The sequence below is a fragment of the Ceratotherium simum genome, chromosome 37 (genome assembly GCF_057802395.1).
Source record: "Ceratotherium simum simum isolate JZ-2026a chromosome 37, ASM5780239v1, whole genome shotgun sequence".
Classification (NCBI taxonomy): domain Eukaryota; kingdom Metazoa; phylum Chordata; class Mammalia; order Perissodactyla; family Rhinocerotidae; genus Ceratotherium; species Ceratotherium simum.
The window spans coordinates 24,585,318-24,612,557 of NC_141936.1; the positions used below are offsets into that span (position 1 = coordinate 24,585,318).

Here is a 27,240-nt window from a genome sequence, read left to right on the forward strand (position 1 = left end):
CTGAAATTAGGTAACTTTCTAGTGCTCCAAAGTCATGGGACACTATGATGCTATAAAACATTTCTAAGGAGCAAATAATCTATCCTGAGAATTAAATGAGTTTAGTTTGCAATTCAATGTCCACAGAATTTGGAAAACCAGTAAAGTTAAAATAAATAAGATGCAATGATACAATGCTGTAATGAAATCCTTGTGCTTTCATTTGTTCAGAACTCTGTTTTCACTTTGTTTCAACTCTGTTTTCACATTTTGTTTATTAAATATGTAAATTAAACCATATTTGATGTTGGAAATATTGAGTCACAAAAGATTTAAAATTTCCTTTTTCTCATTCATTTCCACTGCATTCTAGTGTAGGGAGATTTTTTTAAAAAAGTAAAAAGACAAAAAACACCAAGACAATTGTGAACTATGAGTAATCGTCTTGCTTCTGCGTTGAGATGAATAAGGCGACATTGACTAAGATGATAAGATAGGGAAAGAATCAGTTAGGATGAAGGAAAAGCAAGGGTTTCATTTTTAACATATTAAAATGAGATATTTCATAGATATTTAGGCTGAGATGCAAAATAGCTAATGGTGAGTCTGGAGGTCAGAGAGGGATTTACTTGGAAACTATCATGTGTAGATGAAATTAAAAGTCACAGGTTTGAATGAGAGGATGTAAGAAGAGAATCTGCTATAGAACAGGATTTAAGATTGAGTCTTGATACAGATTAATAGCAAAGGAGGGTCCACAGTAGATTGAGAAGCAGTGACCATGGAGATTTTACCTCTCAGAATGCAAGAAGAGTATTGTAAGTGATTATGGAACGTCAAGTCTGATAATAATGGAGGAATAGTCATTGGATGTAACAATATAAAAATCAAGAGCAGTTTCAGTGGAGTTGTTAACTTGGAATTTATAGTTGAATGGTCGAGGAGAAAATGATAGTGGAGATTTCTGGGCAACATGGAGGAATAAGATAATGCAGAAATAACACTGCCATTCAAAATTCAAAGAAATTATGGATGAAAAAGTAAAAGAAAAAGAAATTAATATATATTTGAACTCAACAAAACATAATGAAACAAGGGCAGGCAAATTTGAAAAGAATGAGAAATTCTATAAATGATAAATGTAGTAATAGAAATATAAAACTCAATAAAAGGATTAAGTAGTAAACTAGGTTCAGCCAAATAAAATTTAGTGAATTATAAGGCAAATCTGAAGACGTCCATCAGAATGCAGCATAGAGAACTAAAGCATAGAAAATATAAAGAGAAGTTAAAAATATTGGAGAATTGAACAAAAAGTTGCCACATAACCATAAAAGGAGAGTCTAGAAGAGAAACTAGAGGCAACTGACAAGAAACAATATTTAAAGAAATAATGGCTGAAGATTTTCCAGAATTGCAGCAAGACAAGTGTGCTAATACTGAGGAAGCACATCAAGTTTTGAGAAAGACAAAAAGAAGACAAATCCACATGTAGACACATTATAGAAATATTGAAAATAAAGTGTCAAATATATTAAACTGTATCAGAGAGAAATATCAGACAGATTACCTACATAGGATCAACTACTACATTGAGAGTAAAATTTGATTGGCAAAAATAGTTACAGAAGAAAATGGAATATCAGAATGAAAATAAAATACAGACAGTCCAAGAAAGTTTCAACCTCCCTGAAAGAATACCAGAGAATATTCTTCAGCAACAAGAAAATGAAGCTCTGAAAGATGGAGAAAAAAAGTCAATTATAGGCAAAGAAATAATAAAATATATTGGTAGTTCTAACAAATACCAACTGTTTACATGACACACTTTAAGGTGGGACCAAAATGAAAAATAAAAATAACATGGAATATGGAAAAGTAAAGTTTAGAAAAGAGTTTGGGTGTTTTAAGTTCTTTGCAGTGTTCTGGGGAGAATAGCAGTATTATTTAACTGTAGACATTTTAGAGAAATAAAATGTATGCATGTTAGCAACAGAAGGGCAACTACTAAAAATAGACATAAAAGACAAGAAGGAAAAAAGCAAGGAAATTACATAATCAATAGAATACACAAAATAAAATGGTAAAAGAGAGCCCAAATATATTAAAAATTAAAATAAATGTAAACAAATTAAAGTCAGCTATTAAAAGACTTAGATTTTATTAAAAGCACAAAGTAAAACAGTATATATGGCTTATAAGAGAAATAAATGAAACCATAAAGAAGGAAGGAAATTGAGGGATGAAAAATATATATCATGTAAATACAATCAAAATAAACAATTTAAGGCAAAATGTTTTAATTGTGCCAAAGAGGGAAATTACATGAATCTCTAAAGAAGCATTCATGAGGAAGATATAAGTCATAAACTTATATGCAACTAACAATTTAGTCTCTATAAAGAGCAAAATGGCACCTGAAATTAAAAAATGTGAAAATCCATAATAAGGCTTTTTTTAAAGCTAATTGAAAATCCATAATAACGCTGAAAGATTTTAACATTCTTCTCTCATAATGTGAAAGATTAAACAGGCAAAAATCAGATTTTACATGATTTGCACTATAATTATGGTTATAGCAATCTTTATCTTAGATATAAAACTGGATGCCCCAAAACAGAACATGCATTCTTTCTAAGCCCACATAGGACATTTAAAAAAATGATTATTTGCAAGGCCACAAGCAAGTCCTACTAAATCTCCAAAATTGACATCATACAAGTTATTTTTCTGAGAATTATGTAATCAAATTATAAATCAGCAGTTCAAAGAGAGCTCTCAAATTTTCCGTATATATATATATATTTCATATATTTGGAACTAAGGACAATTTTAAAAGAGTCCAAATTTACAGAAGAAATCAAGAGTATATGAAAGTAAGAAAAGCAAGACAGCAAGTGATTGAGAGACGGAATGTCAAAATGGTTAAATACAGAAAATTTTGGAACATGTTTATACACAGACAGAAATAATCCGGTAGCAAGGTAAAGACAAAGAATAACCGAAAATGTAAACTTACGAAAAGAGTGAAACAATGAGATTTACAGTACAGCCTGAAATATGAAAATGCCTTAGAAGCTGATCTACTCCTTCCACGATTACTGGAGGGAGACACGGAAGATGCCTGGAGATGCTCATACATTTAGAGATGTAGTAATAGGAAGATATGAGATATATTCTTTGATGGCTTCTATTTTCTCATTAAAGAATGAGTCAAGGATATAAGAGGAGAGTTTGTGGAGGAGAGGGAAATGAGTGTGAGGATATTTAAGGAGAAGGTATAAAACAACTAAGTGAATAGAGAAGTGAACACATCAGAGAAATATAGTTTAAATGTTGAGCAATAATTAGTAGCCATTTGTACTTTGGAGTCATAAATTTAAAGTTAATTTAAATAAAAAACATTAAATTGTATCATTCCCTGCAGAATTTTTTTTTAGTGTGAGGAAGATCAGCCCTGAGCTAACATCTGCCAATTCTCCTCTTTTTTTTTCTGAGGAAGACTGGCCCTGGGCTAACATCCATGCCCATCTTCCTCTACTTTATATGGGACACCGCCACAGCGTGGCTTGACAAGCGGTGCGTCGGTGCACGCCCGGGATCCGAACTGGCGAACCCTGGGCCACCACAGCGGAGCACACGCACTTAACCGCTTGTGCCACCAGGCCGGCCCTTCCTCTGGAATTTCTTAATCTGTTCTAGTACAGGCCAAAGAATGCAGATTTGCCAAGTAAGCATTGCAGGGGGAATGAGGTCATATTGAACTCAAGTCCTTTGCAATGGAATTGCTAGAATGGCAGCAGAGGAAACTAAGCTGGGGTAAAATGATAAGTAAAGGCAGAAAGGGTGATAAGATGGGGAGTAAGATTTTGGCTGATGAGAGCTCTCAATGAAGTGGAAGCATTGTTGTACTGGGTTTACTCAAGAGCTGGAAAGACAGATATGTTCAGAAAAGCAGTGCTTGGAATTGAGTTCTTAGAGGTGATGCATTTACGGTGAATGACAAAGTATTCAGAGTTTGACAGCAGGATTATGTAGCTGAGGACAAAAAGGGTGTTGGAGGAAAAGTGGTCAAGGAAGTAAGTGGTCAGAGTGCTATATGGGCCATATGTGCAGGGCAAGACAATGATTTCAGGAACTCTAGTCTGCAAAGAATGAGGGAGAGTGACTGGGAGTCAGCAATGAATCTGTTCACAGCAGTGAATCTGCCTTAGGGAATCAGTGGGATTCTGGCATATTTTGAGTGTAAAACATCTCATTTGATCCATGATCCCCGACTTAATTCCAAAAACCTTTTCTTTCCTCAATGACCTTTGAACTGAAGCTGACTTAGACCACAGCTCCTGGATCAATTTCTTATCAAACAACCCTGATCCCTAGCCTCCGATACCTATAGGTAGGAAGTGCAGGGTAAGATACTTAAAGATAGGAAATACAGAGTGGACTTAACCTCTTTTCCATACCATCATTTTTTTTGAGTAGTTGACTTTTTGATGTTTTCATTTTGATTCTACGGCCATTTTGACATATATAATGTAAGTAATTGTTATATTTATTTTCATTATTGACAGACATCCAAGCCAGCATGTTTTCCCTTATTACTTAGACTCTTATCTCCAAAGATCTCTGTTTGTCCCTTAATCTGATTCCATTACCCTTCTGGTCTCTTACATACCCTTCTACTCCATTCTCTAGTGATCCATATACATGATGAGTCAATTCCCCAATAATGCCACTCTCTCCTTTAAACACTTCCTTCACCTTCTTGGCTTAAATTGTGACCTGAGCATTACCCATGATTACCACTTTCCTTCTAGTTCTCTAAAACAGGAAATTATTTCTCCTATCCTCCATATGACTCAAGGCCAACACAGGGGGGGTAGGTGTTCTCCTTGCTGCAAATTCCTATTAAACCCCTTTCCCTCTTATCGATTTAAAACTTCCAACTGCTGTAAAGATAAAACTGATAGTCTTCACCTTCCTTCACTCCTAGTGATGGCAGCTATAGTTTCCATGGAATTACATAGATGGGAAACAAGTTAGAATTTGACTTGTCTTCTATTAAGGCTGTATACTATTCACTCATTTTGGAATCAGAATATCCATATTTTATATAATTAGTTGCAGTAAAGATACACACCTCTACATTAAACAAATCATAATAACAATATTTGAATTAATACAAAGATCAATTAGAAGAAGTGAGAACAGGACTTGAGGTAGGTCTGAAGTCTTCTCTTTCATGAGCTAGTCAGAACCCCAGAACTACTGGAATTATCTTCGATCCTACACAGTCTTCCAATTTTGTTCAACGATCAATGAGTTGAGACTAAATTCCTGCAAGTCTCTGCTCTTTCAGTCACTCTGCCTCCCAACCTCTTGACATCCCTTAGCAGGTATGTGAACTAAAACAGTTTTCAAAACAATTGACATACATGACTGGAAAATTTCACTTAGGAGTAGTAGTCATGATAACAAAATATCATTTTCTTAAATACTTATTAAATATTTACAACAAAGAAGAGACAAATTAATGGAAAAATTCAGAGGCTTTGGGATGTTGATTTAGAACAGTGTTATAATAGTCTGTTTGGTATGAAAAAAGTGTGTAAACAAAAACAGGTAAGCTACTTTGATGTTGGAAAACTGGACCTCATCTTCATCATCTTGCCTTTGAAATATGTATAATTAATGTCTGTCTCTCTTGATTGCCAATTCAATAAATCTAATTTGGCTATTTCCATATTTATTAATTTTACTATTTGGAATGTTAAATAGCGTGTCTATTTCAGCTATGTTATTGCCTACCAAAATAAAATGCCTGACTTACAAAAATATTAGTTTACTTCATTTTAGCTTCCATTTAATTTTCCTAGGGTATGTGAAGCTGTAGGCCACTTAATAGATTTTTAGCATAAATGTCCTATATCATATGGGTCCACAGTGCTTAAATGGCTCTATATTCAGCTAGAAATAAAATTTTACTCGGTATCTAGAACTAATCCATAATATATTAGCTCAATAGAGTAAATTAAATGGAAATTCCTTACTAAGATGAATTCATTAAAATATAATTGTAGTTGAGCCCATCGTTAACATTCCAGGACTGATTGTGACACCAGCACAATTTCAGTTGGAATAAATGTTTCTTTAGCAGAAATAATTTTTAGTGAGCATTTTTCCTCATTCTAAAAAAATAATAACAGCATGATAGTAACAGAATTTTGACCATGCTGTCACTGTGAAGTTAGAAGTAGGTAATCTATCAGATTTCTTTTTTAGCTAATTGGAAAGGAAGAGGGATATGGAATATAAGATTCACACTCTACTGGGAACTTAGAGACAAATTAAAATGTTAGATATAATTAAATCATAGAGTTTGAAAAGACTTAAGAGGTCATCTATCTGGTCAAATAGCTTTCATCTGAGAAGGAACAAACTTAAATCATCCTTCCATAATTACTACCTGAGCCGTTTTAAAGACAACCCTAATTAGCTTAGCAACTCAAAGCGATGTTTAACAATCTTCATCGTTGGAGAAATCATCCTGATATCTGAATACTCCAAGTTGTGTATAAACACTTTAGCTATGTCATCAGTTTATATGAAGAAAGACATATTTGAAACCTTTCCTTGAGGAATTGAAAAGCTGTTAAATCAAGGTTGCTCTGTTTTAACCTGAAGAAAATCCCTGTTTCTTTAAGGGTTTTTTTTTCCCTTGGGTTTCCTCTCAAGCATTTTCGTTATTTCTATGATTCTACATTAATGTTTACAAGTCTATATCCCACTTACTTTCTTGAAGCCCAAATTAGACAAGAAGCTTTAAGAAATGTGTTTAAGTGGAGTTAAGTACAATAGGAGAATTCCTCATTGTTTCTATCACTGTGTTTTATGTGTTTGTTTTACCTTCTGCAACACTCTATATATTTTTTCTGTTGTCATAATTAATTCCCAAATTTGTTCTCCTCCTCACCCTGTTAACTTACCATTTCCCCTGGGACTTTGTTTTGTTAAAATGACTTTGCACATATGAAGAATTAAAAAAATTTATGGGAGAACTGAACTCACCCTAGGACTGAAGGTGGCATCATTGATAGAATGCATATGACCATAAAGTGACTGCTCGCATTTACCCTAGAAGACAAAGCAGACATAAAATCAAATTCCATTTAATATGTGAAAGGAAATTGAAGGATAATTAATTTTATTTGTTTCAAAGGAATGTTTTAGTCTGATAATAAAATTAATATATTCTCATGATAGAAAACATTAGCTTTTGCTATCAGCTACCATTCAGGATCAGACAGGGCTATGCTGGTGATCGTGCCACCAGTGTCTACACTGAAATTCTACTGTCCTCACCTTTGCACCATTGAGCTGGTAGGGAACTTGCGCTAAATGACTCCATTTTGCAGTTAGCATAGTTTTCGAGCCATGGGGTCAACCAGTGAAGCCCTTAGAGAAGGTTCTTGTTTTCAGCACATCATTTCCACCACTGCTGGGGGTGTGGGGCTCTTTTTTCTTTTTTGTTTTTAATTCTTGAATTTTCACAGTTTGGCATTAATATCATTACATATATAAAAATGTTGTAAAACATGTATAGTAGTATTTGTTAACACAAAAGAAGCATTGGTCTTGTGAAAACCATAGTTCACACCTACCCATTTAGGTCTTCTTTTGCCAACAATAGCTAAAATTAACTACAAAAATTTCCAAAGCTTCAGTTTAAATGATTCCAGGAAAAATGGGCTCATAACACATTACAAAGGGGATTTACATGTGGGACTTCTCATTTTGACACCAACGTTCAAAGGGCACTCTTAACTATCTTAGGAAATAATCCAAATTCTGTAAAAGAACCAGAGAAAGTTATATCCAGAATATTGTTTGTAGTTCTTGTTATGGATTGAAATTCAGATTTAATTCAATAATGTACTCATTCAACAAATATTTTTGAGCAATTAATATATGTCAGGCACAATTCTAGGTGCTTAGGATATGTCAATAAATAAAACAAAGTACTTTGTTTTCACTGACCTTGCGTTATAGGGGGAGACAGAGGGAATAGACACTTAAAAAAAGTATAAAGTGTGTTAGAAGATAATAGGTAATGTGAAAAGAAGAAAAGGCAGGCAGGGTAAGGAATATCATAAGTTTTGGGATTGAGGGGCTGAGAGCAAATCAGATTATCAAGTAGAGTGATGTGGTTTGACCACGCTCAGAAAGTAAGGTTTGAACAAAGACAGAAGTCGGGAAGGGAGTTAGACAAGCAGACATCTGGAGAAAAAGCATTCTAGGAAGAAGGAAAAGCTAGAGCAAATGTCTCAAGGCAGGAGTTTGCCTCGTGTTTTTCTGGAATAACAAGAAGGCCAATGTGGCTGGAGAGAAGTCAGTCAGGAGAAGAGGTTTACTCGAAAAGCTTCATCTACTCTCATTCACTACCTAGGATTTATTAGTCCTAGACCATTTAAGGCTAGAAGAGAGATTACAGCTAAGACTACAAAACGAGATATTAAGGATCGAGGGTCATCATCATGTCCCCTGATTGTTACAGGACATTCACTGAATATTTTGGAACTAAGCAAATTTGTAAAAGCTTTACAGTTAAGCCCTATTTAGTCCTTACTATTGCTATTGCATTCAGCAAGTTGAATTTCAAATACCTATTTGCAGAATTAATGCATGCTATTAATCCCTTTTCACAGAATGCAAAATTTCCCCATATGAATTGAAATTTCATAAATTTAACATACAAATATGTTGAAACACTTTGGCAGTCTCTCAGGATCTCCCCTGCCTGTGTTATTTTGGTTCAGTATCTTCATACTGTTATAACTTTAAACCAATTATCCTGAGAAGTTCAAATCGTCCAAATTCCCAAAGTAGAAATAAATTACTTACAAAGCCAAAAAGGTAGAGTATAATGTGTTATAATTAGCTTTCATATATTATCTTAGGAATTTTTATGGTTTATTTTCTTTGAGGACCAATATCGTATATAGTTATATAACATTATACTCGCATAGCAAGTGTTAATACTTTAGAAAATATGTAAATTTGTCTTAAAATATTTTTTGCATTAATAAAAGTTTTACGTTTGGTCCTCTTCTAAATTGAAAATCTCTAAACTATTTAATTAACTGGTAAGGAAAATGGAGTTTTCTGATTCAAATCCTGAATGCCAAGTTTTAATTCAAAGTAGAATCTCTAAGGCACTCTTGAAAAGCCCTGGAAATATGGGGTTATAATGGAAATGCTGACGGACCACATTTGTGCTGCTATAACAGAACCTGACTTGAAGATAAATGTTTCATGAATTAAGAAAAGTTAAAAAAGATTTTCTATCCAGCTTTGTTCCCAAGATAAAAGTGATTCTCCTCTTTTTGTGGTATAGGGAATATGTGGGTTACTAAAATTCTTGTCTGCAAACAGCCTTAATCAAATGTAATACCCAAACCAGGGTGTTAAAATTTGGAGTATCTTCTTTGATGAATTCTCGTCAGAATTGTTTTCTTTCAAAGAAGTGGAAAAAATAAAACAAAGGGAAGAGTCTTACAAAAAAACAGAAATCACGTGACCTAATATGTCATTGCTCCCCTACTTGATTCTCAGAGAAGCTGTGTGCAGTATGGTTGCTATTCCCCACTGGCCCTGGGGAGAGAAACATTTGGAACTTAATTCTTGGATCTGCTGTCTAATAGCTCTGTGACCTTAAATTGCTTCACTTCACTGTCTTTCAGCTGCCTTATTTAATTCACAAAACAAACCTATAGGATAAATACCGGTACCCATGTCCAATGAGGTAATGGTATTTAACCTATAGGTTTCTTTTGAGAATTAAATGAGATAAGGCATGTGAAATCTTGGTAGGGTGCCTAGAACAGAGTAAGAAGCCGATAAATATTATCTCTTAACTTGAAACGTGAATCATTGAAATGCTATGACTTCCAAATCAACGTCTCCACCCTTAGTTATCTGTCTTCCTCTTTAAAGACCCCAGTAAGGAGTCTTAGGCATCAGTGCTGTTTATTCTGTTTGTCCCTCAGATTCATTCCCATGTGGCACTGCCCTGCTCTCTACTAACTACATCACCTTGGGCTCTCAGGCCCTCTGTCCTCTGGGGTCAGCCAGAGGAAAGCACCAGCAGGATATGGAAGAGTAGGAATACGCAGAGGATGGATAAATGACCACTTCAGCTCCTTTCCTGTTCAGCTGCGACTTTGTCAAGGGCCCTGTCTTCTATCTAATCCCACAACTCTTGTTGTGTGGGTCCTCTCCCATGGCCACAGCTCGTACTGTGTCCAGTAATGCTCTTCTTGACCTACCCCATCAGACGAAGGGGTAGTAATGGCTTCCCATTGTTGCTAGCCTTTGGGTGCTGTGTTGGGTTCCTTAACGCTGTTCACGTTTCTGTGAACATTCAACTTGAATTTACTCCATGTGTCATGTGTTTCCTGCTGGTGACCTGTCTGATACCGCATGTTAGACATAATATGCAAAAGCAGACTTTTTGATTTACTACTTCCCCACTGCCCATCTTGACCCTTGCCAAATCTTTCCCTCTAAGTAAATGGCATCACCAGCTGCTCAAGCAAAAATCCTAGGCAATCAAAAACCTGAGAATTAGATCCCCCACTCCCATCTCATCCTTCATCCAGTATATCAGCACTTTCTTCAACGTATAGCCCTACTCTGCCCACCTCTGTCACTCTCCACCATTACCACTGCGGTGCAGGGTATTATCCTATGGAGTGTGATGACACAGCAGGAGCAACCTTATTGGTCTCCTTGCTCCTACTCTCACCTCACTCCCCATCCATTCCTCTCACAGTCCCTAGAGTGATCAATAAAACCTGAATCAGATCATGCTGTGCTCCTGCTTACAGCCATTCAAACAATCACCATTGTTCTCAGAACAAATTCTAAACTCTTTACTTAGGTCCAAATGCTGTATATTGTTTGGCTCCTGTCTGCCTATCTGACTTCATCCTTTATCATTCTCCTTTATGTCCTGTGTTCCATGAATATGTTCATGTTTCTACATGGTCAGGGCTTTCTGAGCAAAGAGTACTACACCTGGGTTAAAGGATGATTGAAGAGCAACCCTAAAGATAGAGACTTAGGGGCATCTCTCCTGAGGCATTTGTTTACATCCCAGGGGTTGGAAGCCTAGAGGCCTTCCCCTCCTCTTCCCAGAGAGGATGTTTTTATATTTCAGAACAAACATTCCTCTCTCTCTCTCTCCTCCCTGGAGAGGTGGAGGGGCTCTGAGTTTAATAATTTGGGAGGGTCCTTTCCATAGTACATAGCCCCACTGCACCCCCGAGGTACACCTGGCTCTCTCACTGCTTCTCCCCACGGGGAATTGGGGGATGGCAAATCAACACCAGCTGCTCAGTGAGTAAATAAATGATCTGATCTTGGATCTAGAAACCTCCTGTTTCCTGTCAGGATAAATAAGTAAATATAGACATAAAAACATAACACTGTCACATCGGTCTTCCTGTTCTTTTGACAGGCCTAGCATGTTCCTGACTTTGTATTTCCTGTTTCTCCTACCTTGGATGTCTTCACATAGCCATAGACATATCCTTGTCCATCTTGCCATTCTGCTTTCAACTCCAACACAACCTTTTCTGTGATGTCTGGATCTAATATTCCTGCTCCCTCCCTTATATCCACTCATTACAGTAGCAGAAACTTTTATGAAAGCTCTTTCCTCTTCCTCTTGGGACTCAGCCAGACTTGAGGTCAGGGGTGGTCATGTGACTGAGTTCTGCCCAGTGAAATGTGGGCACTTGTGAAATAAGTCCCATGTAGACTTGGCCCTTAAAAGATCCCACACAATCCTCTAAGCTCTTTGTTTTTGTCTCTTTCCAGGCTGTAGGCAGAGGGGCCTTGGAAGATGGAGGAGCACAAATGGAAGGAGCCTGGGTTTCTGGACTGCCACAAGGAGAAAAGCCACCAATCAGGACCTTCTGACTGGACATTCCATGAATGAGAACAAAGCTTCTACTGTGTCAAGTCACTGAGATCCTGGGTTTAACTGTTTCAACAGGTGTTGATACCCAACAAATAGGTTAGCCTGTTTTGTTTCTTTCATATCACTCATCATTAACTACAATGACTTAATGAATTTGTTTCCTTCTTTATTCATCTCGTTAGAATTAAGACCCACAAGAGAGAATTATTTGTCTTATCCACCACTCTATCATCTCCAAGGCCCAAGACGGCTCTGGTAAGATTTGATGAACAGTTGTTGAGTGAAAGAGTAAACAGTTACATGGAGATCACAACTGAAAATTGGAGGAAAAAAACCCACTCTCACCAGATATGCTTATTTTTAGACAAATAGCTTGGTCTTCTTCCCAATGTTTATTTTCATCTTGATCAGTCATGACATGAAATGTGCAGTCTTATTCACTCAACTCCTTTGCTGTAACTTGGTTTTAACACAGTAGCATATTTACCCATTGACTTTGCCATTGCCTCTTAACATTTTAAACAACTATATGACGGCAATTGGTGACTCCAGGTGAAGGAGGCAGCTGTACATTTATTGTTTATTATGTACCTAAAGTATTGTGCTAAGTGCTTTATTTTCATTGTCACATTTAATCTTCACAACAACTCAGTGAGATGGGTACCATTGTAATTCCCATTCTAGAGATGAGAAAACGGAAGTACTAATCCATGATGGCAGAGATGAAAAGTGCCAGAGCCGAGACAGTAACTGCATTTTGTTTAATTACAAAGTCATCTAACCCTTTAGGTGCGAGAAATTGAAGTGAGAGAGTGGAGGCAACTTATCAATGTCATTTGCCAAATTTTTCCAGTATTCCTCCTTTCTGGTAGATGTGCATCTCCTGGCCCCCATGTGGTTATGTGGGGCCACATAATGAGTTCTGGCCCAAGAATCGTGAGTGGAAATGACATGTAATAATCCTCTCAGGCTCTCTCCAATCCCACCTTTATAGCATTTGATTAGAGGTACGATACCCTCCAGGGATCTCTTTTCCCTTTGGCAGAAACCAGCAGCGCTCAAGGTGGCTGCTAGGTCATCCTGGATCCCATGGTATGACGGGCAGAGCCCTTCCTCCCAACCCACAGAGAACATGGGCTATGAGTAAGATGTGAACGTTGCTGTGATTTGGAGGTTGTGTGTTACCATAACACAACCTAGCCCAGGCTGACTGACATAAACCCTATGTGGGAATATTAGTCTTGTCTTCTCGAATATTAAAAGCTTTTCTATTACCAATAGTACCATGTGAAAAGTTGAAAAAATATTAAAATAATACTTGTCATAAGCCTAACACTCTAGACAAGAGAAAAGTGTAAAAACTCTTAAACATTAGGCCTAATATAAAAATCATAAAATAATCACAAAATATAAAATCATAAATAATTATAAAATAAGTAACCAAACATATTACCACTGAAATCATTAAATAGCTAATGTTCACAAACTTCCTTTTTCATTATAATGACTTATTTATTTAACTAATGGGCTTAATATTCTTTTGAAAATATTTAACAGACTTGAAATTATAAAGTGAGTCTTCCCAACTCAGAGATTTTTTTTAATGAGGTTATCTTTTAAAATGTCATTTTGATGTTTTAAAGTGTCTTTAGTGACACATAACATATAACTTACATACAGTAAAATGCTCAAATCCTCAGGGCTTAGCTCAATGAATTTTTGTCTATGTAGATATCTGTGTAACTGTTATTCAGATTAAGATATAGAACATTTCTATCACTCCAGAAAGTTCCCTCATGCCTTTCTTAGGAAAAACATCCCCCCAATTTTTTTTTGTTAACTATATTTTACTAAAGAAAAGAAATATAGGAATATGGTTGAAAAATCAAATAGAAGACTATCCACTGAAAACTTAGTCTCCCATCTCAGGTCATCCCTACATGGAACCACTGTAAACAGTGTCTTTTATGTATTTCATGGAACAGTCGGTGCACATACATTCACTTTTCTTTACTGAGTGATGTTATCTTCCTCAGTTCTTGCATAAATGAAATTATACTATGTGTAGATTTTACTATAAGAGGTTGTATATTGTGGTGTTGAAGAATGTGATACTGGAATGAAACGGCAGGGTTTAGAACTCAGCTTACCGGAAAATCATTGGTAATATTTCTCATTTATATAAATACTATGTTAAGTACTTCACATATAGTAACTCCTTTAATCTCTACCATACGAAATTGGTAATATTTTAAATTCTCATTTACAGTTGGAGAAATTTGTCTAAAGTGATTATAACATAGTGCCTACACAAGTAGGATATTACCATTCATAGATTAATTTGTAATCTTCTATTCCTTCTATTCTATTCTAGTCCTCCATTTCTATTCCTATTTCTGTTTCTATTTTCTATTCTATTATTTTGTATTCTAAAGTCTACTTTTCAATTTTTGTTGTCTACTGAGAATAAAAAAATCACCACTCTCCCAGGAAAAGACTAATTGTCCTAGCCATGGTAACAAACACCAGAACTAGTTTTAAACTTGTCCAATCAATTGGTAATGGCTCCATAGCCCTGCTTACAAGTAAACACCCAGAACTGGTTTTAAACCTATTTAGTTAATCAATGACAACTAACTTCAATAAACACTCCTCGAAAAGCCAAACAGCCTCAGACTCATGATTTGAAGGTCATCCAATTGGCCCAAAATTCACTGTAGTGAACATGTTCCTAAGCGTGATATTAACCTTCTTCCATCTCTGTAATGGATGAAAAAACAAGCCTCAATAACCAACATAACTACTCTTCTAAGACTGACCTAACCCGCTCCTGTCTCTATCACCAACACAATCCAAAGTAAACTCTTCACAAAAACTGAATAGAAGATCAGCAATTGGGTTTGCTCAATGAGTATGACTCTGACCAATATAATCTTCCTCACTTAAGTGTATGATAAATTCAGCGGTTTTATTTCAGATATTGAGGGCCAGGCTCATCCTTTGACACCACAGAGAGGATTAAGGGTGTGTTAGTTTGGGGTTGCCATAACAAAGTACCACAGACTGGGTGCTTAAACAACAAAAATCTATTTTCTCATAGTTCTGGCTCCTAGAAGTCCAAGATCAATGAAAAGTACTATTGAAGAAGAGAAAGCAAACTGTGTCCAAAGCTGCGTGGGAGCAAAGTTTACACCAGCTGTGAGGAAAACAATCTCCTACTTTTTACCAGCTGAATATAGCTTGTTTCTATTATAGCTATTACCTTAGTTATCAAGTTTAAAAATGAATGTCAAAGAATTTTATGAAGATCTTCTTTTAATTGAACAGGGTCAAATATTTAATAGACTAATTTATATAACATTCATATTTTCTGCAAAGCTTTTTTGAAAAGATAGCTTTGTAAAACCAAAGAATTTTAACCTCACATGTTTAGAAATTGTTAAAGAAAAATATACTCCGTTATTATTCCTGAAATAATCCCACTAGCATATAAATTGGAAACAAAATAATCATTAACAAGGCTCCTGTTTTTTATTATTTCATATAAATAACTAACCATGTCTGTGAAAGATTAATTGCAGCTTTTAAAATGTTTGCTGAATCCATGTGTAATTAAGATGAGTTAAATATGCAAATCAAGCCTAATTAGCTTCATTTATTAATGTTAGTTTGCCTTGCCTCTACAAAATTTCTGCTGTGGATTTTTTTTTAGCACATAGTATTTTTGATTTCTTTGTTCTAGGTTGAATTGCTGAAGAAACAAGCTTTTCTTCCAGAAGGAGGAAAAGCTTTCACACAGGGTTCTGAGTGCCATTTACAAAGGAGCATTTTAAAAAATGCTCCCAATAACATGAAAACTAAGTTGTTATCATATATATTTCCAACCACCTTCCTTTAGACTGTATTTAATTAATTCCATTTCACCAAAGCAGCAAACCCTCTGGGAATTTCTTTTGATGAAAATGAGCCTTTTGTCACAATATGTCCAACACAGTGATTAAGTAAAACATGGGGATTGGGTAGAGCAGGTGGCATCAAATGACCCAAAGTTGTCTGTAGAAGTGCCTTTTCCTTAACAAAATAATTAAATTCTCCTGCACTAAAACAAACCTCTTTATGTAAAACCACCTGCCTCACGTAATTCATGTGGGAAACGTTGTCAGGCATTTACAAGAAACGTTGTTATTGGAAACAATGCCCAGGAAATATAGTATAAGGATAAGAGGGAAACACAACTATTAAGTTCAGAGTTAATCTCACTAGCTCCTGATAGGCAAAAGGGAGGAAAAACCACATTTCAGGACAAATAGATTTTAAATTTCCACACTTCTCTTTGTATTATCTGTTTAATTAATTCTCACCATTGTACCCTGCAATTTAAGTTTCCAAAATCCAGAAAATTGTTTTACATTACAATTTATTTTATTTCCTCCTTAAGGGTTAACTGTTACTTTTAGTAAATAATTTTTTTTCTAGTGGAAAAGAGGTCGTTTTTTCAATTTCCAAGGGGCTCTCTCTATATATATACATCTTTCTATATATATGTATATTTTTAATTGTGGTTAAAAAATAACACAAACATATGACATGAGATCTACTCTTCTTCTATCAAGGTGGAGTCAGGAGTTAGAAACCATGCCATTTATTCCAAAAGAGAATTTAGGAGGAAAAATGTTATAAGTATAAATTTGCTAACCAGCTGGCTGAAAGGGTTAAAAGAGAACCCTAAAGCATCCTAGATGTAGTAACTGTAGGAAGTAGCTATCATCTCTAGGGCTGGGGGACCAAAGGGAAGAGATACGAGGTATTAAATCTTTAATATTTAGAAGAGCTTAAACTCAGACCTCCGAGAGGGGGCGCTGTTAGGCTGAGGTTAGTGTCTCTGAAGAGTCTGCAATGAGGCTGGTTCAGAGTATGGGAAAAACTGAAAATTGGATTCAGCTCCTGCCCTAGGATGAGCCTGCTGCTGTGGGGATGGAGAAGCAAGCCACAGAAGCCACAGGAAGCCCGCAGGAAGTGTACAGGGAGGATCAAGTTTCCACTTCCTCCTCCAGCCTTGCAATCTCTCTTAGCTCCTCCTACCGGCAGAGCTCAATGGAGAGAGCTGGTGAACAGAAATGTGGTTTGCAGGGTCTCAGCCTTGGGATCAAAGAGTGAACTCAGAAAGGTGGGTTTGGAGCTGACAGACAGTAAAGTAATAATTGGCAGAAGTACAGAATGTGAATAGGCTAATTACCAAAACAAAACAAAAAAATCCTTTCAATGGCAAAATATACCACAAACAAGGCAAATGATGAAAATGTTTGTATATGATCTTGAACATTTCTTTAGAATAAATTTCAAGAAATATAATTTACTAGATAAGAAATTATGGATTCCTAAGGCTTTTAATACATAATGCAAAAATGCCCTGTTGATCAAATTTATCAATTTTAATCCCACAATAAGTTTATTTGAAGGCCAGTCTTCTACCCTTGTTCCAAATAGATATCATTTTAAAATTAATGTTGTTGCAGCTAGATTTAACTTATTTATAAATTCTTATATTATCAAATATATGCTTGAACTTTAAAAAGTTCAAACAATATTTTAAAGTCATTTAAGCATTTAGGATCTTGCTTATAATACTGAAGAACGATTATAATACTGAAAAATGGCAGTCCCCTGCCCAGGCCTCAGCAATTCCACTCTCTGGAGACAACCAAGTTGAAATTCCTTTGGTTTTTTCAATTTATATAACCTTAGTATTCGCCTCCATATACCTAAATGGAGTCTTAACTGCTATTAAGTGATGCATAGATATTAGATATTGTCTTTTGATTTCTTATTTAGTATGGATAATTATTAAACTGTCTTAAAATAGCATCACTTTTCCGCTCTCACATACTCATCTAACATTTATAGTTAAATCAATATGCTGTGTTTACATTATTAGGATTATGTTCATAATAATGCTCACTGCTAAGTCAAGTAATATATCAAGATTAGGATTATTTGCTTTACTTCTCTCCTCCAAATTAATAATTGACATTTTTTTATTTGCCAAGTTTTATTTGTACCTATTGCTAATGTCTCCTGTCACTCTTCAACAACCTCTCCATTCAATTTTCTACATATTAAGAGAGATTTATTGATCACTCTGGCAAGGTAGTGGGATGGGCACAGGGGATACAGAGGTGGCCAAGACAGATATAACCCCTGTCCTGCTCTACCATTAAGGAATTTACAGGTGAAGTGTTTGAGAAGGTGGGAATGGAAAGGATATAGGGGATATTAATGTATTTCCTATTAAGAAGCAATTATTGTTATTCTATAAGGTATCCAATTCTGACATTTTAATATAGTGCTAGATTTGTTTGCAAATATTTTCTTATTTTTTTACATTAGTATTCCAAAGAAAAATTGGTCTACCATTTTTATTTCTCTCATTTTGTTTTTCATATTTCAATATCATTCCTATGCCAGTTTTATAAAATGACAAGGATATTTTTCTATACTTTCATGTCCTAGAATAGTTTGAATATCATTGGCATTATCTGTCCCTTGAAGGTGAGAGGACTCATTCGTAAAACCATCTGGTCCCAGCACCTGTTTTAGAAGTTAGATCTCTTCAGCTATTTCCAGTTCTTCCCAGGATATAGTCCTATTCAATTATGGACTTCTTTTGATTTTCATTTGTTTCAATTTTGTTAATTTATAATTGTCTAGGACATTTATTCTTTCAACAAACATTGAGTGCTACTCTGCTAGACACTGCTCTAGTTGCTGTGGCTATGTTGTTGATTTTATTCCCATTTGAAATATTTTAAACCTTTAATATTATACATTTTAAAATTCTAGTCCTTATACACTGGTATTTTCTCTCCTTCACTTCGCGTTTGCATATATGTGTGTATTTTCCAGCATCTCCTGGAAATTTGTTCCTGCACATGTAAAAGACAATTTGGTCTGTTATATAATCACCAAATCACATTTTTTTTTCCCCTTCAAATCTGTCCTTGTTGTACTCTGGCCTTTCATGTTTCAGAGGTAAACTATTTGTTCTTTAGTACGGCTAATGCATTTTATTCCTGTAGACTTGCAGATTTTTCTTTATTCTTTCAATTCAGGTGGCCTTCTAGAGAAAATGAACTTAGTGCTATGAGTTCTGGGGATTGGGTGCCCAAATCTGTGGAATAGAGTTGGTGTGGTGTTTTTCCATCTTTGTCTGCAGAAGTCTGTAGAGTTCTTTCAAACTGCATGTACAGAGGCTTCGTAAGGTTGGGAATAATTTTGGTTACATGTGTTCTGACATTTTCTTTTGAAATGCCACTTATCTGTGTGATGACTCTTTGTTTTCAGACCTCAATAATTGTCATCTTCTATGCCATTTTGCAACTCCTTTGTTCCGTTGCATACTATGAATGCTTCCATCCTCTTCCTCCATTCCCTGGAAATGGTTTTCAAAGTTTTCTTCCGCGTGCTGATTCACTTTTCTGTGGTATCAATTCTGTTGTCTCGTAGTCAATGTCCTTTCAGTATATTTTTTAATTGGATTCCTCTTCCTTTTCACATTGCAATTTTCTTTTCATTCATTTCTGTCTCTTAGCTGTTTTCAAGTAAATATAATATCCTCTTAGATTTTATCAACGATACTTTTTTGGTTTTTTAATATATTTTTTCTAATTTGTACAGGAAACCGTTTTCCAAGGGATATTCTTCTTCTGGATCTTCTAGATGTCATTTCTGTTCATTGCTTCCAGGTGTGTTTTATTTTTATTCAGACTCAAAAATGGTAACATTTGTCTCAATGTTGTTTTTGCCTATAGCATTCAGTGTCTGGATGGCACACTAAATTTCACTTGTTCCAAAATGGTTGACTTCCATTTTCAAACTTGTAACTGGAAGTTTCTTTTTATTCCCTGGTTAATTCCTGCTTTTGAACAGGAAGTAGTTTCTCATCTCCTTTGGCCGTCTCTCTGCCCCTCTTTGGTACTTTGGACACTCACTCATAATTCCCAGCATGAACTGTACCCCGATTTCTCTCTATCTCCACTCTTTTCTTTGCTGACTTAATTTATCATCATGGTGACATCTTGTAGGAAAGTGTCCATATGTTTTTATCTGCATATACTTAATAACTTGTACAGTTGCTTGAGATGTAGTAAATGCTTAATAAATACATACTAAATGAATAAACTAACACATGAATAAATTATCTCATAATCCATTTGCAATAATTGCTAATAGTTTACTGTCATGTTGTATAGGAGGCAAAAGTAGGAATGAAACAGTATCCATCATTTCTTCATGTAATAATGTTTTACTTTTCTTTGGTCTCTATATGTTTGTCTATACATTTTTCCTACATCATTTTATGGCTTCCTTAAATAAAGTTAGGATAGAAAATAATCTGCATTTAGGTTTCTGTTGTATTTATCATCACTACCATTTTGTCACAAGATGTAAAGACTTTATACTGAACCAAGAAATATATTCAGGATGTATATCGGTAAAGTACCCAAGGTTCTTCCATTTCAGGAGCGAAATGAGTAAAGGAGTTAAGAAATCATATAATAGAGTCAAAAAAGGAAAATCACAGGAGGGTCTGCACATTGCACTTTGAGGTAATGTGTCTCTCAATCTGGTAGTAACTACTTGACATCAAGGAGTTGACTGGTTAAAAAAAAAAACTAAATCATACTGTTTGTTTGGCATTGCAAAATTTAAATTTTCTTTTTTCTCAGACTATAGTGCCTGAAGACACTTTCTGAGCGTCCAATTTGAAACACGATTAATCCAGTTTGCTTGGTTTCTTTACCTTCTAGGGGCAATACAGTAGAGGGAGACATCAAAAATATAGGTGATTGAATACAATTTTAAGGTCCTTCCTTCCTGCTTCGCACATAACAAATTACCATGACCAAACACAACGCCATCTTGAACTATGAAGGTTAACCAAAGAAAAAAGCATGGAGTGACCTCTTAAATTATGTTGAAAGTAACTATCCTAATTAACATATACTTTGGATAAGGCAATGTGTGAAATGGAATGAACAAAAATGCAAACCAGTAACTTAGTGTCACTCTCAAAAGTTCACATTCTATGGTAGTCGGTGGGGGGATGGCTGCTTCAGATACATTTTTAAGTCACATTATAAAAAAGGTAGAATGTGTCATAAAAGCAAAAAGAGACAACTGCATATCTTTGGAATAATTTAAAACTTCAATCTTGGAAGAAAGTGTATTTTAAGATAAATTTTTAAGGATGGACAGGATTTCAAAAGGCAGAGAGGGGAAGATAGTATTCAAGGGAAAATAAACACAAAAGCAAAGTCATAGGGGAGAGAAAGCTTCTGTCACGTACAAATATCAGGCAAAAGTGCTGCTTGACTGTGACCCCGAACATGTCCACTTCATATTAGCAGATAATTAGATAGATAGGTCATTGAGGAAAGTCTTCAGAGTCCTGATGAAGACATTCCATCAGTGTAGTAGTGGGATGCCCTAAAACTCCTATGATTGTGTGAATGACATGATTAGACTTGTTCTCTTTGAAGATGTCATCAAGTCCCATTTTAGTCTGGAGTCAGAGACCAGTAGTCTGATGCCCAAGGGAAAGGTACTGAGCTCCTGCCCCAGGATGGGGCAGTAGGATATAGACAGTAGGGAAAGATGTAAAAGACAATGTAAGGGCAGATCTGTAAGATTTAACAAATGATTGAATGCTTGGGAAATTGGAGAAGTAGAATCAAAGGTGACTATTTTCCCTACTCCATGTTGTTGCAAGGACAATTGCTCTAAAACCAAATTTGATCACAGGTTCAGTTGACCAGCATATAGAGACCACCACAATCACTCTTTTGACGCATTTTCCTTTGTCTTATCCTTTTCTGTTTCTATACTCCAGTCAAACCAAGTTTCATATGGCTTTATGCATCACTGACTTTATGAATGCTGTCCTAGCAACCTCTTGGAAGTGTCTTCTCTACTTTTCAAATGCCCAATTCCTATTCAAGACACAACTGAAGTACCCACCTCATGTGAAGCATCCCTTCCAACTCCCCACACAACATGAATCACTCTCTGCTGTATTCCGACAGCCTTTTAGTCATAGGTCTAGACCTGCACTTATCATGTACTTGTTTATTCATCGGTCTTCTTCCCCAGTACAGTATAAGATCACTGGAAGAGAGGGTTTTATTGTCCTTTGTTATCCCCAGGACACAAATGCACTCCTTGGCAAGGAGCAGGTACACAATGAATGATGAAGTTAATAAATGAATGTATGAAATGAGACTGACACTTTGAGCCTGAGTCATTAGGAAATGAAGTTGTCATTTACTGAAATAAGGAATAAAGAGTAAACTGAGAAATTGGGATAAAGACCTGTCGAGTTTAGGCCCAAGTGAATAATTATAAATATGATTATGAAGTGGGGGGGAGTGACGGCAGGTTTATATTGTCACCTACATAAGGATCTGAAGTCTAGGATATGGCTAGATTGGAAAAAGGGAAAAAGAGGAGAAAGGCAATGTGAGAACTAAAAAAAAAAAAGCCATCGATATGATGTTTATGATTGTATTGCTGAATTATAAATGAGCATTTCCATTGGTTAAATAATGTTGTGAGGTGTGAGAAAGAAATAAAAAAAATGGAGTCAGCAAATCTAGGTGATTCAAGAATTATATGCTGAAGTGAGGGAAACAAAAAAGTCATTTCAAGGATTGAGGATTTTGTTTTCAGTCTACAGCCTTGTTTAGTCTGCTCATGTTCGCAGGTGGAAGAAATTATTTTGCAGAGAGAGAGAAGTTAAACATGTAAACAAATGGGAGGGCTTGATGAAATGAAGTCTTAGAGAAGGGGGAGACTGAGAATGTCGTGAAGGAAATGAACGGTTGATCCTGAGAGAAGCACAAAGGAAGAGAAGATGGATGGAGATAAATTTTAAAGTGAAGAAGAGGAAAGTAAAGAGTGTAAATGTTGTATGGTTTCTTCAAAACTGTACGAACTGAGGTTATTCACTAAAAATTTGGGAGGGGGTAGATTTAGTAATAGAGCTTTAGTAGAATCAGGAAGCTGGAAACAGCTATGCGAAAGGAGCTACACAGTAAGCATATACAAGGAATAAAAAAAAAAGACACAACGATGAGAGTCTACCTAAGTTTAAAAGTACAGAGTTACAGTGGATCCAATAAGTATGACTGTGCATTTCTCTAACAGTGTGCAGCAACAAGAGTGGCTCGAGGACAGAAATCCTGTTTTATGGGTTCCCAGATCAAATACTCAACAACAAGAGAGTGAATGGAGGTTAATTAGCTGAGTCTGTTGACTGATAGGGATGAGAATACAAGATTTGTTACTGTTATAGCTGAGTTAAAGAATATAGATTGGAAACCCAGACCTAAGTATTTCTTCCGCTGAATTAAACTTATCCACATAGTCATTGGTGGAGCTGAAAAACTGTCCTTCTTACCCGGTAGAGAAGAAATAACTGTGCATCCTTAACTCAGGAGAGGGATAAAGAGACTGAGCCATAAGTACACAGGTTCTTCCTCCAGGCTTACCAATCAGATGCTTATCAATCATACCCTCCTTTTGGGGTCTGTCTATGAGGGGCTCTGGGGAAGAGGCCTCAAGTATTCTTCCAATACTGTCCTCCTAGGAAGCAGAAGTTCCTTCTCCTCTGTGGAGAAGTGATGAATTGCACAGAAAGCATTCCTTCCTAATAGACGGTAGCATTATTGAAATGACTGACCACATTTCTGGCTGTGTAGACCTGAAAGTAAAGTCATCAGGTATGAAGAATTAGAAAAAGTCAAGGAACGGTACAGGGTCATAATAAGAATTTAGAGCTTATTCACCGAAAGTGGAAAAGGTGAGAGAAAGGTTGCAATTAGTTCAATGTCAGAGATTGAGATTACGCTGGTAGAGGGTAGAGTTATTTCAAATTATGATGAGTTGTAGGGCATGTCTGAGTGATGGGGTAGGTGAAACAAAGTGACAACGCTTAGAATTGAAACTGAGGAACTGTGAGACTAGGAAGTAAGGGAGATCTTGATCATAGATGTTAAAACTGCTCGGCCAGTGGTTATCAACAATGGATGAACAGTTGAATTATCTGGGAAGTGATTTTAAAAATATCTGATGCTCGGGACCTCTCCAATTAAATTTGAAATCTCTGGTAGCAGGGCTGTTGGAGAATCAGTTTTCTAAAGCTCAGGTCATTCTAATGTGCAGCCATTGTTGAGAACCACTGTATCAGGCAACAGTAAAAGGAAGAACAGGGCGAAACAGGTGTTAAAGACAGTGATGAATGTGGGATGATGAAGAAAGAAGAAAGACAGAACAAGGAAGAGAAAAGGGCAAAAGCAGAGGAGATAACTGAGAGGAGGCAGTGAAACAACAGCATGAAAATGGCAGTAAAACTAAAGTAATAGGAATTGCCGATCTTCTAGCGCCCCAAAAGTCAGGGGACACAGAGAAGGGAAACAAGTAGCAGAAAAGGATGTGAAAGATCTTGTGTTTTCAAGGTACGGGCACATTTAGTTTAATGGAAGAAAACTAATGAAGAGAAATTTATTTATGGAAAGGCAAGGTTGAGTGGACCTCGTGGTTGAGGAGATGGTTACATTGTTAAGCATGGACTCAGGGATAGACAGGGAAGAACTGGACAAATCCAAGTGGCAAGAGCCAAAAGCGAAGGGCAAGTGGAAAGTTTTACAAGATCCAACTGCAGGACACTGCAGGGGTATCAAAGCCAAGAGCAAGGGGTAGGAAGAGCCAGGAGGAAAGCCAAGGATCAGAGCCAGAAATAAGTAATTGAGCCTGGAGGTTGAAGCTAAGGGTGAAGGACAATTAAAACAGGGCCCAGAGCTTGAGAAACCTGATGTGGAGCCAGAGGGAAATGGTCAGAAGCATTTCCATAGTGGTACAGCCTTCGCGAGTACTAGTGATTGCAGGCTGAGATGGTCACATTTGCCCCACCGACTTCTCGCATCCTTTCTTTCTTTAATGCAGCCCTCCTAAGGAAGAGAAAATAAAATGAGTGGGGGAGAAAATATGCTAAAAATGTTGACATTGGAAGCAAATTTGAGAGGTAGGCTGACAATCTTGTAGGTCTTGGGGTAAGGAGGGTGTATTAGTTTCCTAGGGCTGCCATTACAAAGTACCACAAACTGGGTGACTTAAAACAAAACAAAAAAATTTATCCTCTCACAGTTCTGGAGGCTAGAAGTCTGAGACCAAGGTGTCAGCAGTGTTGGTTCCTTCTGAGGACTCTGAGGAAGATTATGTTCTATGCCTCTCTCTTAGCTTATGGTGATGTCTGTTAATCCTTGACTTTCCTTGGCTTGCAGATGCAATATTTCAATCTCTGCCTTCATCCACACATGGCATTCTCCCTCTGTGTCTCTCTGTCTTCTCCTCTTCTTACAAGGACATCAGTAATATTGAATTAGGCCCCACCCTACTTCAGTTTGACCTCATCCTAACTAATTACATCTGCAAAGACTCTATTTACAATCCAGTACCCCTCACAAGTACTGGGGGTTAGGACTTGAACACATCTTTTTGGGGAACACAATTCAACCAACAACAGAGGGTTTGTTGTTAGGTAAAATTTAGTTAATGAAAGGATTTAAAGCACTATGCAGCTTGGAGTCTTTGTGTAATCCTACTTCTGGAAGGATCCTACTTCTGGATGAATCTCAGTTGAATTGTGGTTTTCAGGGAATGGATGGAGAAAGGAGACAGTTGGTTACCCTAAATATATATGTCCTTATGTTACGTAATTTTTGTATGCATAAATATTTGTTCCCGTTTATTTTACATTACTTTATAGCCTGGTATTTGAAAGCATCTAAGGGACTATTTCCTTATACAGTAGTTCTCAAAGTGTGGTCCCCAGTCCAAGTGCCTCAACATCATCTGGGAACTTGTTAGAAATGTACTCCAGACCCACTGTTTCAGAACTTTGGGGTTGTGCCCAGTCACTTGTGTTTTTCCAAGACTTCCTGGTGAGTCTGGTTTGAGAACCAAGTGCTTCTGCCTAGAGAATCCTGCCTGCCATTAGGGAAAGCAGCTGCTAGGTGAGGGTTGTGTTTGTTTGGGCTGTGGTATTTGGCCTGAAGACCTTGTGTCTTGAAGAGTTGGATTAATAAAGAGGATCAGCATAACACTGTTATCCTAAGTTATTCATAAAAATTGAAATGAGCATTCTTTTAAAAGTCTTGTTAGTTCTGTAGAACTTATTTGAGAAAGTTCTAGGACTAGGTCTTGTACTGAAGTCTATTGGTGATTTTAATGTTTCAAGCCTTCAGATAATTCTACTGCCAACAAATTCTTGGCCTTACTTTTGTTTACCATATACCAGGTGCCCTATATATGTCATATATTAAGTGATGCATTTCATTTCTTACAAAAATTTTACCATAAATATTATCACCCTTTTAAGAACGAAGAAACGGAGATACCAAGAGGTTAAGTAAATTGCCCACATTTACACAGCGAGGGGTGACAAAAAATAGGTTTCAAATCCACTTTGACTGCCTGCAAAGCACATATTCCTTCAACTACACCACTCTGCTTCCGTTTAGAGACCTAAGTAGCTGATTAAACTGATCAGAATTAGTTTGCTTTTCTAAACTCTCTTTTCTCATCTAAAATAAGAACCGGGGACTGGGGTTGGGGCTGAAAGAATCAGTGTCTTCTCTCTGCTCTCCAGCTCCTAGATTCCTCTGAGTCTGAAATCCGACTGCTAAAAGAAGGCAATTAATAAAATAGGTAACGAAAGCCTATGATTTACATGAGATTCCATATTGTCTTTCATCCAGTCAATAGGAAAAGTCTTAGATGTTTTTCCAGTTTGCCTTAAGCATTGGCATTTCAACAGGGATTGCCAGATTCTAGGTGTTGCTTGAATTTTATTGCGAGTTTAAATACAATGATTAAATTTTTGCATTACTGCCTTCCCAGGAATTCTAACTTATAACTTGGTTTATTTAAGAATTGCTACAAGTAAGAGAACATTATAACTGTGTAAAATTAAGCATTTTAAACATCATGAATCCAGAAGATAACAAATTATTTAAACAAAGTGATTTCCCTACCAGATTGTGAGACGATTCTTGCCAAGGGCAGTGACAGATAATTTGGTTAGTATTTATAGCCCTTCTATGGGGTTCTACATATCGTCAGCTTCCTACAATTTGCTGAACACATTCAAGGGAAGAAAGAAAGCTCAATAGTGCCTTCTGATGGTGAGGTGGGATGTGAAGAAAAGTTAGGTAGTGATTTAT

At 36.4% G+C, this 27,240-nt stretch overlaps 1 protein-coding gene across 7 annotated transcripts in view; it reads right to left on the minus strand.

The window, feature by feature from the left end:
• Nucleotides 1-27,240, minus strand: part of LOC106800079 (sperm-associated antigen 16 protein-like) — a 780,587-nt gene that overhangs the window by 273,327 nt on the left and 480,020 nt on the right. For 6 of the 7 annotated variants that reach the window (XM_087424871.1, XM_087424872.1, XM_087424870.1 and 3 more), the window contains exon 5: nucleotides 7,048-7,113. The exons of the other annotated variant lie outside the window; for it this stretch is intronic. In XM_087424871.1, coding sequence (XP_087280997.1) covers nucleotides 7,048-7,113 — 66 coding nt within the window. The remainder of the gene's footprint in view (nucleotides 1-7,047; nucleotides 7,114-27,240) is intronic. 7 annotated transcript variants of the gene reach the window in all.